The sequence below is a fragment of the Octopus bimaculoides genome, chromosome 15, assembly GCF_001194135.2.
Source record: "Octopus bimaculoides isolate UCB-OBI-ISO-001 chromosome 15, ASM119413v2, whole genome shotgun sequence".
NCBI lineage: Eukaryota > Metazoa > Mollusca > Cephalopoda > Octopoda > Octopodidae > Octopus > Octopus bimaculoides.
This window is the reverse complement of record NC_068995.1, coordinates 14,405,711-14,419,788: the sequence shown is the minus strand read 5'-3', so window position 1 is coordinate 14,419,788 and position 14,078 is coordinate 14,405,711. Positions and strand designations below refer to the sequence as shown.

Genomic DNA, 14,078 nt, shown 5'->3' with positions numbered 1-14,078 from the left:
GAAATATAGTACATCAGGGGTTCTCAACCATTAAAAAAAATCTATGGACCTCTTTCATTACTATTTTATTCTGGTAGACCCCCATAGCCATTCCATGTTTAAAAACTAGTGAAATGGAAACTTCTTTCAAAATTCCTATTTTGTTTTTTGTGAAAGAAATCTAGCTGTTTTTTTGCAATACATACCAATACATACATCTAAAGCAAACTTTTTTCAGGAGCCCTCAAAATAAAATTGCTGATACCCCAAAATATTAAATGGACGCTTCGGGACCCTATAGATCCCGATTGTAACCACTGTGGTAGATTATGTATAGACAACAACAACAATAATCCTTCCTACTATAGGCACAAAGCCTGAAATTTTGTGGGAGGGATGAGTCAATTACACCGACCCCAGTACTCTACTGATACCTATTTTATCGACTCCAAAAGGATGAAAGGCAAAGTCGACCTCGGCGGAATTTGAACTCAGAACATAAAGACAGACGAAATACCGCTAAGCATTTCGGCCGACGTGCTAACGATTCTGCCAGCTCTCCGCTTTCGTTATCATAATAATAATAATAATAATAATGATAATAATAATGATGATGATGATGATGGTGGTGGTGGTGGTGGTGGTGATGATGATGATGATGATGATGATGATGATGATGCTGCTGCTGCACAAGGCTCGAAGTTTGTAGGGAGGGGGTAAATCGATCACATCGACACAGTACTTGACTGGTACATAATTTATCGATCTCGAAAGGATGAAAGGCAAAGTCGACATCGGCGGAATTTGAATTCAGAACAGCGTGCTAACGATTCTGCCTGCTTGCCGCCTTCATCATCACCATCATAATAATAATAATAATAACGGTTTCAAATTTTAGCACAAGGCCAGCAATTGTGGGGGAGGGTGCAAGTCTGTTACATCGATCTCAGTGCTCCACTGGTACTTATTTTATCGATCATCTCAGTGGAATTTGAACTCACATCATAATATTCGAAAGGAATACCGTTAAGCATTTTGTCCGACATGCTAACGATTCTAGCAGCTAGCCTTTTAAATTAAAAAAAAATAATAAATAAATAAAAATAACTTTTTCTATTATAGGCACAAAGGCTGAAATTTTGCGGGAGGGGGTAAATTGATTACTTTCGACCCCGTTGTTCAACTGATACTTATTTTATAAGATCCCGAAAGGAAAACTCGATCTTGGTGGAATTTGAACTCAGAACGTAAAGGTAGACGAGATGGCGCCAAGCATTTTATCCAGCGCACTAACGATTCCTGCAGCCAACCTACTTAAAAAATAAATACATAAATGAAAATAAAAAAATAAAAATGGAACCTGAGATCAACAATGTGGAGGTGAAGTTTTATGTAGGATTTGTCTCCCTTTGAGGTAAAATGGTTGTTTTAAGTTCCGTTTAGTAAACCAGTAACGTGGTGGTTACATTAACGAGACTCGTCCCAAGTAAGTTGACATTATTACCATTACAAACAATCCTATTTCATTCGTGCTTTAACCTATAAAAAAACTCTTTCTGGTTTCTAAACGATTATATTGTCGTCAAAGGCTCCCTAACACTCATTATTTAATATTATTTAGCGAAAGTAGTAGTAGTTTAGTGTAGGAGTTAAACTCTCTAAGAACAGAGCTCACGTCTCGGTTTCGATTCCCGATTGTTTGTTGTCTTTACAGTTTACATTACATACATCGTTAAATGCCTGTTGGAAGGTATGAATGTTAATCTCATTTATTTCCTATCTTCCCATAAATATTTTGATTTTTTAGAATATTTTTTTTTCCCGAGGAAATTTACAATTGTTTATTTTTACCTAAAAGAACAGGTTTTACAACTTCCGTTTTCTTATCTTCTGAAGTTGCTATCTGACGGAATTCGTATTGTAGTCTCATCTCTCTTGCTTTATTTTTATTCATCACCATTCATCGTATTATCGACATAGTTTAGAATTATAACATTCTATTATCATTTCTGAATTTCAACGACGTGAAAAACAAAAAGGAATCTGACAAGGAACGTTACTGCTGGTTTGAGTTGATTCTTTGGCTACTGACAGCTAATACAATGACTGGCCGGAGCGAGCTATCTGTCTGTCTGTCTCTCTCTCTCTCTGTTTCTCTCTCTCTCTATCTATCTATCTATCTATCACTCGAAAGTTATTGGAACAAATTTGACACCTATATCCATGCGTTTGAAAACACACAGAGTATAAGGGTACTACTAAAGCAGAGTGGTCCCGAACGCGCAGTCGCGCGTCCGCGCTAGCTAGTCGTGAGTGGTCGATCCTATTATTTTTAAACTTCAAACTTCATTTGTTTTCTATTTTGATAAATTCTCTCTGTTGAAAATTATATTTTTATATTTTAAATAATTTTCAATTTCAGAAAATATATTTTTATATTAAATTTGCGTTTTCTAATTTGATAAATTCTACGGACACGAACAGAATTGAACGAGTGATAGATAGATATATATAGAGAGAGAGATAGTGAGATAGACAGACAGATAGATAGCTCCGGCTAGTCAGTAGCCAAAGAATCAACTCAAACCAGCAGTAACGGTCCTTGTCAGTTCTACTTTCAATTCTGACAGCTAAATACCATGACAGTGCCAAAATACTTCCTTCGCGTTGATGTATTTTAATTATCTCCCTTTGATGAAATCTTTCATTTTATGTTATAAATGAGTTTTTTGTTTTTTTCTTGGTTAGCCACTGTAACACGTGCGACCGAAGTTAATCGCATAGAAATTGCCCTTAATATCTATACCAAGAGTATTGGTGGAATTCGATATAATTCCTTTGCATGCAAGTTGAAGAAGTATCTTAGTCAATACAAAAATCATAACTGAAGGCAATTTTTTAAATTGCAACAAGTAATCTAGACTGTATATAGTGTGTAGATTTATGAACACTTATGGTTCCGAAACCACAGAGATGCACGCCGCGCACGGTAACACGCAAACACGGTCGCGCTGGGTTGCATATAGAGATCGATAGCTACCTTTTGTTGATTAAAGTATGGGGGAGGGGGAAATGGGTTGTTTTTACTGCATTTTTGACTTTGGGACAAAATATATTTTTTACAAATTCTTTTGTTTCAGCCATTTGACGGTGGCCATGCAAGACCATCGCCTTACAAAAACTATATCACCTAAGCAAATGGTGTTTAAATACATTAAAAGCATTGTAATATAACCTGATCACTATTTCAGAAAATTGCCATTCTCATTGAGAAATTTGGCTGGGGCAAAATGAGTAAAGCAAGATAAGGTAAATTTGCCACTTCAGTTCTCTAGAAAACAGACTCATACACATCAGCATCCATCTCTAGACATCAGAAATGCCAAAGACAAGAACTAAAATTTAGGTCAAATGAAAGAGGTTCCGGGAAAAATGGCACGATATGTAATTAACGAAACTCGACTAGATAAAAAAAAAAAAACTCCACATAAAATATTCTCTATAACTTCTTCATGATCAACTGGAGGGTTCTGTTCATGATATATTAACACACCATGAGGTTAAAAAGAATAAATTATTGAAATTAGTTATTACTTATTTTACCCTATTTTAGACATCATTTTTTTGAAACTTGAAAATTAATAAATTAGACATTAGTGTGGGAAAAATTGACTTGGAATCCAGCGGAGAAAAGAATATTGTTTGTTAAACACCGAAAATTATCCAGATATTTTGTAAGCAACCTCAATTACAATCGGTTCAAAATTGAGGAAAAATTTCATGACAAAAGAGGACCTGCCACCTGACTATATTTCTGATTCTCTATGCTAACCAATTTTTACTCCTAAATATAATGTAGCAATACAAAATGACGATGCAATACTTGCAACATAATAAATTCAAACAAGCAAGGAGTAAATAATGAGAAATCAGATCGAACTCATTTTGCCCCACCACCACCATCCATAGTAAGATATACAGACAGCTGAATATAAGAATATATAATCTCATAGCAGCTATTCTCATAATATGTAAGTACCTGTTTGGGGGAAGGTTTTTTTTTTCTGACTTACAAAAACGTGTTGGTCAGTTTGTTTAGGTCCTCATAACACATCGATTCAGTAAACGTACTGGGGTTGATCTATTCTACTAAAACTTTTCAAGATGGTGCTCCAGCATTTCCCAAGTCCAATGACTAAAACAAGTGAAAGAACACACACACACACATATATATATATATATATATATATATATCATCATCATCGTTTAACGTCCGCTTTCCATGCTAGCATGGGTTGGACGATTTGACTGAGGACTGGTGAAACCGGATGGCAACACCAGGCTACACTTGTAAACGTGAAAGCGTGTGGAGATATATTGGTATTTGTATTGAAGAAAGAATATAATATAATAATATATAAAAAGCTGCTGCCATGATAGTATACAGAAATATATAGACATCTGTCGTTAGGAAAATAAATAGTGAATTACACACAGATGTAGTTAAAGAAAGTATATTTAAATATCTACCACTCCATCACACAGCACAAGCACTCCGTTGATGAGCCCTTAGATGACTTTTAAGACCAGCTGCTGTCTGACAGGGTTTAAAACACATGGGACAGATATTATTAAAGTTTCTTCTACAACTTTGCCCTTTGGAATCTGATTCTGAAGGAATATTTTTGTGAACTAGCATATGTCTTTTAAGTCCAGATATTGTCTTACAATATGTATATCCAAACAAGGCGGCGAGGTGGCAGAAATGTTAGCACGCCGGGCAAAATGCTTAGCGGTATTTTGTCTGCCGTTACATTCTGAGTTCAAATTCCGCCGAGGTTGACTTTGCCTTTCATCCTTTTGGGGTCAATAAATTAAGTACCAGTTATGCACTAGTGTCGATGTAATCAACTTAATCCCTCTGTCTGTCCTTGTTTGTCCCCTCTATGTTTAGCCCCTTGTGGGCAATAAAGAAATAAGAAACGTTAGCATGCCAGGTGAAATGCTTAGTGATATTTTGTCTCTCTTTTCGTTCTGAGTCAAATTCCACTGAGGTCGGCTTTGCCTTTCATCCTTTTGGGGGTCAATAAATTAAGTACCAGTTGTGTATTTGGGTCAATCTATTCGACTGACCCTACTCCCCCAAAAATTTCGGGCTTTGTGCATAGAGTAGAAAAGAATATATCCAAACACACACATACACCCCATCATCATTATCATTAATGCTTCTCTTCTGTGCTGACATGCGTTGGATGGTTTGATTGGATCCGGTGAGCCAGAGGACTACTTCAAGCTTCAGTGTCTGCTTTGTTATGTTTTCTAAAGTTGGATGCCCATTCTAATGTATCCTGGGTACATTTTTTTCATGGCACCAGCACAAGTGAGGTCACTAAGTAACTCACAAGACAACACAGCTCAAATGAGTTGGAGTGTGTTACTTAGGGAGGTACCTGTATTCCAAGTGCTGAGAGGCTAAATTATAATAGCTGGACAGAAACAGGTGGTTTACTGTAAACAAACAGCTAATTCAGCTAGAAAGGGAGAAATGATGGTAGTGATGAGATTTTAGGGTGGACCCTCAAGGTACAAGAATATGATTATAAAAGAAAAAAGGGACAGATGACTGGGAAGGGCGAGTGAGGAGAATGACAGAATTAGAGATGAGGATAGAAATGAATGCAGTGAAAGGTGAGCAAGGAGAGGTTGATGGTAAATATCAGGTGGGTGGGGATGAAGAAAATAGGAGTGGGTCAGAGAGGAGGAGGTGAAGGTACATGACTTAGTGGTTAGGATGTTTTGCACTCATAATTGTAAGATTATGGTTTCAATTCCTGAACTGGGTGATGCATTGTGTACTTGAGCAAAGCACTTCATTTCAAGTTGCTCCAATGCACTCAGCATTGTAATCCTGCAACAGACCAGCGTCCCATCAAGGGAGGAATATACACACCAGGAAACTGGCCCTATGCTCCTTACGGAGTGATGTAGACTGACCATAACCTAACCAGAGAGGAGAAGGAGAAGTGACAGAACAAAAAGTTGTGGCAGTATGATAAAACTGTAGATAAATGAGAAATAGAAAGCTGTGAAGTGCTGGAGGAAAGAGATAGATCAGAGGTATGTACACTAGCGTAACTAGAGTGTGTTGCTCAAGGTGGCCCTTCAGTTTACTGCACCCAGACAACTTTTCAGTTTGCCACCCCCAGACCCCTACAAGATACATATTGTCTACAGCAGACCCAAAAGTGGTGCCATGCACTCTATTCCCCTCTAGCTATGCTAGGGGTGGATACTCACTGAGTAACAAAGGGGAAGAGACCATAGGTGGCAGATCTGAGAGGGTGTTGAGAATGATAGCAAATATGGAAGGATGAGATATGTAGCTTAGGGAAAAGGAGTATTCTCCATAAAATAAAATGGGAATGGATAATACTGAGAATGTGGGAAAGGTGATAAAAGAATGTAGTCCTAAAGAGTGGGATAACTGGTAGTACAATAGAGGATGGAATATGTGCAGTTCTGTTTTATAATTACTGCAGCTGAATGAGTAGTGTCATAGTCAGAAGAGTGACCAAGGGATGACAGTTAGGAAGAAGAGTTGTGGGAAATGCTTGACAGGGACAGATTTGGTATTGGAACATAGACTTACCAGGGAGTGCTGAAATGTTCCTAGCTTTAGGTAAAAGAAAATACAGGAGGATCAGTTAATTAGGATTTTATTCAACATATCCTCCTCTCAGATTCACACACTGGTTGCAGTGGTCCTGCAGTTTTTCTAAGCTCTGTAATAGAATTTGGAAGGTTGGGCCTCCAACCAGGCCTTTCGTGATACTCTTAAAGCCAGGAACTTTTTTTCAGCACCCCTTTGTAAAGTGTGTTTTAGGACCTCATTTCCTCCAAGGTTTAGATGAGTCTTCTTGAGCATGGGGAATCACCAGTCATCTTGTTCCTTTGTCATTTCCTCCATGGGGTTCAAAATCCTGAGGTCAATCTTTACTACAGAAACCACATGGTTGCAAAGTATGTTTCTTAATCACTCAGCCACATCTGCCCCTATAATACTGAGATTTTTTTCCAAAATTTCAGGCCTTGTGCCTAGGGTAGAAAAGAATATTGAGATTTTGTGCCAATATTACCAAGTGATCCAAAACACCATTTATAACAGTTTGTTTGTTTTTTTTTCATATTTTCTTCTCTACACTTCTCTGTGAAATTGCTTCTATAAGATGGAACAGACCAATGCTAAAAGAGTAAATGAGGAAGAACATGAAGGAAACAGTGTGAAAAAACAGAAATTAGAAACCATATCAACAGAGGTGAGTATCTGAAAGATGCAAAATGTTTGAAGTTAACTTTACAGTCACATAGTTGTTACAGCATGTGGACCTTTTCTGTTTGGCTACACTTTTTAAATTTGAGTGAAAATTTTCAAATTTGGTCTATTGATGTAATTTTCCATGCTAAATCTCAGGGCCTAAATTACTTGATTTATTTGTTTCAGAAAAAATCTTTTTTTTTAAATTACAAGGTTTAAAGTTTGATAATTTTTACCCAGTCAGACAACAGGATTTGGAAGCTGTTATTCCATGCGTGACAAAACAATGTCAACATTGCGACGATAACGTGTTTTAAGCATTTAATAATCAAAAATGACCAAAAAATGAATAAAACTAAAGAGAATATATATGCATATTTATAAACATATGTGAATGTGTGTATATATATTTTCTCTTTGTCCATATATGTTCTGTGTGTGTGTATGTATAGTTGTTGTTGTTGGCACTCCGTCGGTTACGACGTCGAGGGTTCCAGTTGATCCGATCAACGGAACAGCTTGCTCGTGAAATTAACATGCAAGTGGCTGAGCACTCCACAGACACGTGTACCCTTAACGTAGTTCTCGGGGATATTCAGTGTGACAAGGCTGGCCCTTCGAATTACAGGCATAACAGAAATAGGAAGTAAGAGTGAGAGAAAGTTGTGGTGAAAGAGTACAGCAGGGTTCGCCACCATCCCCTGCCAGAGCCTCGTGGAGCTTTAGGTGTTTTCGCTCAATAAACACTCACAACGCCCGGTCTGGGAATCGAAACCGCGATACTATGACCGCGAGTCCGCTACCCTAACCACTGGGCCATTGCGCCTCCACTGTGTATAGTAGTTCTAAGATAAAATAATGTAACACTGATTTATTCTGTTTTTTCAGGCTGATGTCACAGATGTAAGTCCAAAGACAGAAGAATCGGCGCCAGCACTTGAAGAAGAGTATGTTAACCCTAACGGTGATGTAGAGGCAGCTGAAGATACCATCCAGAGAAAATCACTGACTGAGAAAGATGTTGGCATCACAGAATACATTGGAGAGCACGAAGGATTCCATGCCATTTTTAAACAGAGGTAAACTACTGGACTCCATTTTACCCCACTCTTCTCCTCCCACTTTTCTTCTTCTTCCTCCTCCTCCTCCTTCTCATTGCCATTAGTATCATCAATATCATCATTCTTTATATATTTTACACCTTTGTTGAGTTTTTTTTTTAACGTTATCATTGCTTAGATAATCAGTGTTTCTCAACCATTTCTTTACCTATGGACCTCTTCAATTCCTATTCTACTCAATGGGTGGGACCCTCATAACCATTCAACATCTAAAAACTCCCTATTATAATTTTATGATCAAATATTATTAGGAATTGTATTTTTAAAAAAACTATTTAAATGTTTTGTGTTTTGTAAGAGTAAAACCAGTTTATTGCGGATAAATTTTAACAACAAAATCTTACATGGACCTCCAAGGGCCATTTCGATCCCAGTTGACAACCACTAGCTTAGATGATGTGTAGTAGTAGTAGTAGTAGTAGTAGTAGTGGTGGTGGTTGTGGTAGTAGTAATAGTAGTAGTAGTAGTGGTGGTGGTTGTGGTAGTAGTTGTGGTTGTAGTAGTAGTAGTGGTTGTGGTAGTAGTAGTGGTTGTGATAGTAGTAGTAGTAGTCATTGTAGTAGTGGTTGTGGTAGTAGTAGTAGTAGTAGTCGTAGTAGTAGTGGTTGTGGTAGTAGTAGTAGTAGTCATTGTAGTAGTGGTTGTGGTAGTAGTAGTAAGCCATCCAATGTAATCAGTGTCCTGACTAAATGTTCCCTAAACAAAATTATTGGTCCTTTCTCCCTTAAAATCATACCCTACTCTCCTAAAAACAGAAGGCTACATTTGATAATCTAATCCTGGATATGCATTTTTTGTTAAAATGTACGACGGGATGGCTATGGCTAGAATGCTTTAGATTGTCAGTCCACTGGATCTGACTTGAGGTGACCTGGGGCTAAACAACAACAGCTGCAGTAGCTTTTATTTATTTATTTATTATTTTTTGAGAAAGCACAAAGACCTTCTAATTGAAGAGTGTTAGAAATGGGATGCTGTGATGTCCATGCACTTTTTTTAGTCATGAATGACATTGGAAAGGGAAATTACTGGCGATCTTTCGATACTAGTATGAAATATTGGTCTTTTCCGTAAAAAGTGTTGGGGGGGAAAGAGGGAAACGACATCGTAAAAGTGAAAGAGAAGCAGAGAGCACGATTTCTTTTGAAGGGTTAGGGTTTGGGTTAGGGAATTCCGTCCCTAACAGTAACCGTAACCCTAAACACTAACCCTAACCCTAAAACCCTAACCCTGACACTAAAACCCTAACCCTAACCCTAACTCCCTAGTGAAGATCGTGCAGGTGTTACGGAAAAGTCCGATATTTCGTACTGGTATCGAAAGATCGCCAAATTACTTGCAACCTGAAATTAAAATCAGATCACAGCATCAACTGACCAGCATCTTATACCTTTTACTCTATTCATTATATCAACTGACCAAGAGCTTATACCTTGCTTAATTCAGAGTATTGACTGACCAGCAGCTTAACCCATTGCTCTGTTCACAGCATCAGCTGACCAAGTACTTGTCCCTTGCTCTATTTGCAGTGTTGACTGGGCTCTACTTTGCCCATTAAGGCTATTCACAATATTGACTGACCAGCGACTTATCTCTTGTCATGGCTGGAATACCTGTGACCATTGGTTTGCTCAATTGGAGCTGATCTGAGAACTAAACAACAACAACAATATCTAATTAAATCCAATGATTAAAATTTTAACTTTAAACTTCTATTTCTGGTCCTCAGATTTTCTGATTTTATTGTAAATGAAATTGATATGAAAGGAGAGATTGTCAAGTTAACAGATATCTCAAAACCAAAAAGCCCAACAAAAGTATGTATTCAATTTCTTTTCTATTTTTATGAGGGAGGGGTGGGTTTTTTTTTTTTTGCTTTTTGATATGAAGTGGTTGTGTTGGTTTTGCTTTATCTGCTAGCATTTTAGACACAGTTGTGGCTGTGTGGTTAAGAAGTTTGCTTCCCAACCACATAAGTTTGGGTTCAGTCCCCTGTGTGGCACCTTGTGCAAGTGTCTGCTAGTATAGCCTTGGACTGGCAAAGCACTGAGAGTAGATTTAGTAGACAAATATTGAAAGAAGTCCCCCTCCCTATCATGCATGTATATATATATATGTGTGTGTGTGTGTGTGTGTATATATTATCTTGTATCTTTTACTTCTTTCACTCATTTGACTACAGCCTTGCTGGAGCACTGCCTTGAAAAATTTTTAATCAAATGAATCAACCCTATCACTTTTTTTTAAAGCCTGGTACTTATTTTGTCAGTCTCTTCTGCTGAACTGTTAAGTTACAGGGACATAAACACACCAACACCAGTTGTCAAGCAGTGGGTGAGTGGACAAACACTGACACAAAGACACAATGCAGATTGCAGGACTCACTGAACATCTCAAACGCACATTGCAGGCTTGGGGGTCCCATCATCTTGGGGACCCTCCAGTCAAGAGGCGGGAAAAAAAGGAGGTGCGTAGCTTAGTGGTTAGAGTGTTGGACTCATGATCATAAGATTGTGGTTTCAACTCCTAGACTGGGCAATGCATTGTGTTCTGGAGAAAAACACTTCATTTCACGTTGCTTCAGCCCACTCAGCTGGTAAAAATGAGTGACCCTGCGACGGACGAGTGTCCTGTACATAGGGGAAATATATGTGCCATGTAAACTGGGAAATCAGCCCTATTTGATTGTATGATTATGACAATTCCATATTCTCTACAACCCTATTTTTTTTTTCCATTTGAAAGGTTCTTGTTGATGTTAGTGATTGTCTTTCTGCTGAAAATATTAAGAAACTAAATGAGATCTCAACAAAACGGGATAAAAATTCTTCAGTTATTCTTGAGGTAAATATTTGTTTTGCACCTTCAGCCTCAAAGGCTGATTCTACACTCTCTCTCTCTCCACCCCCCTCTTTGTTTCCCCTAAGAAATTTTTTTTCTTTTTGTATTTTGCTTTCAAATATTCCTGATATGAAATCATGTGTTGAAACAGAAATTGTTGTACTTAGTCATGTCGCCATTTAAAGCACATACACTGGTTGTATTTCACTTCAGTTTTATTAGCCAATTAATTAATTGATTGATTAACTAGTTTGTTAGAGTTCTTTCACTATAGCTTGTGTCCCTATCAACAATGCCCCTTCTACACATTCTCTACACTGTCACAATGCAATCTTTGTTCTTTGCTTAAAACTCAGCATTTTTCCAGTTGAATTTTATTCTTTTCCTCCGCTTATTTTAGATATACTATACAGAGAAAAAAAGCTTTCAGTTAAGTCATTGTGACGACGTATTATACAAAACATTATTTAGTTACATAAGCTCTTCACCTCCCTATGAAGCGTAGGCCATTGACAACTTTTCTCCACTGTTCTCAACTCTGCGCCTGGAGGGAAGGCCTTCTTCTCCCGGGTCTTGTTGGTTTTGAATCATCATTGATGCTTCGGTTACTTTGCTTGTTTTCTATGTAGGGATGTATTGGTCCTATGTGAACCCATTCTTACTTCTGGGAAGACGTGGTCCATAATTAATTTGGCCCTTATCCTTTGACTTGCCCAGTATGGGAGGCCCTACCAGGAGTTTGTGCTCTGTTGATATAGTTCTCAGGGTCATTGAGGCATACAAACCACCACATCACAATAAGGACTGAAACTTGTGGTGGAATATATGGAACTTACCAGCACATTAATTAAAATGAGTTGAATTGACTATAATTTATTATTATTATTATCATTTACTTTTAATTAGAAATCTATTTGTGATTGTAGGCTGGAGACGACAAAGCTGAGCGAACTAAGATACATCAAGCCATCCGTGATGGTTTTATTGGCTTAGAAAGTACTACAGAAGTGATTAACAACAAGAAAGTCATCAAAGTGGTTTTGCAGGGCTCAAAAGGTAAACCCACATATCTTTACAAACATCATAATATACATAGGTGCAGGTGTGGCTGTGTGGTAAGAAGCTTGCTTCCCAGCCACATGGTTCCAGGTTTGGTCCCACTGTGTAGCACCTCAGGCAAATGTCTTCTACTATAGCCTTGGACTGACCAAAGCCTTGTGAGTGGATTTGGTAGATGGAAACTAAAGGAAGCCATCATATATAGACAGCCGACAACTGATGAAGGGTCTTTCTCTGTGTTTACTTGTCCTGTTTTCCTTTTTTTCTCTCGTTGTTTACGTATTTAACTTGTTTGTTTCCATATTTCTTGTTGTTTACACAGTTTGTGATGTCCAGTACCCATATATGCATATTGAGCATGATTGTTACCAGTGTCGCCTTACTGGCATGTTAGGAAACATACAAGCGAGGTCGTTGCCAGTGCCGCTGGACTGGCTCTTGTGCAGGTGGCACGTAAAACACCATTTTGAGTGTGGCCGTTGCCAGTACTGCCTGACTGGCCCTCGTGCCGGTGGCATGTAAAAAGCACCCACTACACTCTCAAAGTGGTTGGCGTTAGGAAGGGCATCCAGCTGTAGAAACTCTGCCAAATCAGATTGGAGCCTGGTGTAGCCATCTGGTTCACCAGTCCTCAGTCAAATCGTCCAACCCATGCTAGCATGGAAAGTGGACGTTAAACGATGATGATGATGATCATTGGATTTGGTTGATGGAAACTGAAAAAAACCGTCGTATATATATGTGTGTGTGTGTGTGTGTGTCTTTGTGTCTGTGTGTGTCCCCACCTCCCATTGCTTGACAACCAGTGTTGGTATGTTTTTGTCCCTGTAACTTAGTGGTTCTGCAAAAGAGACTGATAGAATAAATACCATTTCTTAAAAATAAAAAGAAGTACTGGGGTCAATTCATTTAATTAAAAATTCAAAGCAGTGGCCCCAGCATGGTTACAGTCAAATGAATGAAACAAGTAAAAGATATATATGTCTTTATGAACATCATCATCATCACTTAATATCCGTTTTCCATGCTAGCATGGGTTGGATGACTTAACAGGAGCTGAGAAGGCTGGGGGCTGGCTTTGTTTCTGTAGTTAAATACCCTTCCTTATGTCAACCACTTTACAGAGTGTACTCAGTGTTTTTTACTTGGCACCATCAGCAGTGCTTTTCACATGATAATCCTTTCTTCTATAAGCAGAAGGCTTAAAATTTCTTAGCACACAGATCATCGTCATCATCATCATCATTTAACGTCCGTTGTTGATGCTAGTATGGGTTGGATGATTTGACTGGGCTGGCACGCTGAAGGCTGCATCTGGCTCCAGTCTGATTTGATATGATTTTCCTAACGCCAACCACTCTGAAAGTGTAATAGGTGCTTTTACATGCTACCGGCACAGGTGCCATTTACGTGACACCAGTATCTGCCACAACTGCGATTTTGCTTGGCTTGATGGGTCTTCTTCTCAAGCATGACATAATGCCAAAGGTCTTGGTCATTGACTCTGTGAGGCCCAACACTTGAAAGGAACTCAACCACCTCGCCTCCATGAGGCCCAACACTTGGAAAGAACTCAGCCACTTTGCCTCCATGAGGCCTAACACTCAAAAGGAACTCAGCCACTATACCTCCATGAGGCCCAACACTATATATATATATATATATTATCATCATCATCATCATCATTGTTTAACGTCCGCTTTCCATGCTAGCATGGGTTGGCCGATTTGACTGAAGACTGGTGAAACCGGATGGCAACACCA

The 14,078-nt window shown here is 38.5% G+C and overlaps 1 protein-coding gene across 2 annotated transcripts in view; it reads left to right on the top strand.

The window, feature by feature from the left end:
- The first annotated feature begins 1,345 nt into the window (after positions 1-1,345).
- Positions 1,346-14,078, top strand: part of LOC106873619 (pseudouridylate synthase 7 homolog) — a 28,459-nt gene continuing 15,726 nt past the window's right edge. Inside the window, exons 1-6 of one of the 2 annotated variants that reach the window (XM_052973185.1) lie at positions 1,346-1,465; positions 7,206-7,295; positions 8,183-8,373; positions 10,145-10,232; positions 11,161-11,259; positions 12,183-12,312. In XM_052973185.1, coding sequence (XP_052829145.1) covers positions 7,206-7,295; positions 8,183-8,373; positions 10,145-10,232; positions 11,161-11,259; positions 12,183-12,312 — 598 coding nt within the window. In that variant the 5' untranslated portion in view covers positions 1,346-1,465. Of the gene's footprint in view, positions 1,466-2,154; positions 2,289-7,205; positions 7,296-8,182; positions 8,374-10,144; positions 10,233-11,160; positions 11,260-12,182; positions 12,313-14,078 lie in introns of those variants that run through there. The other variant, XM_052973186.1, reaches the window with a different exon arrangement.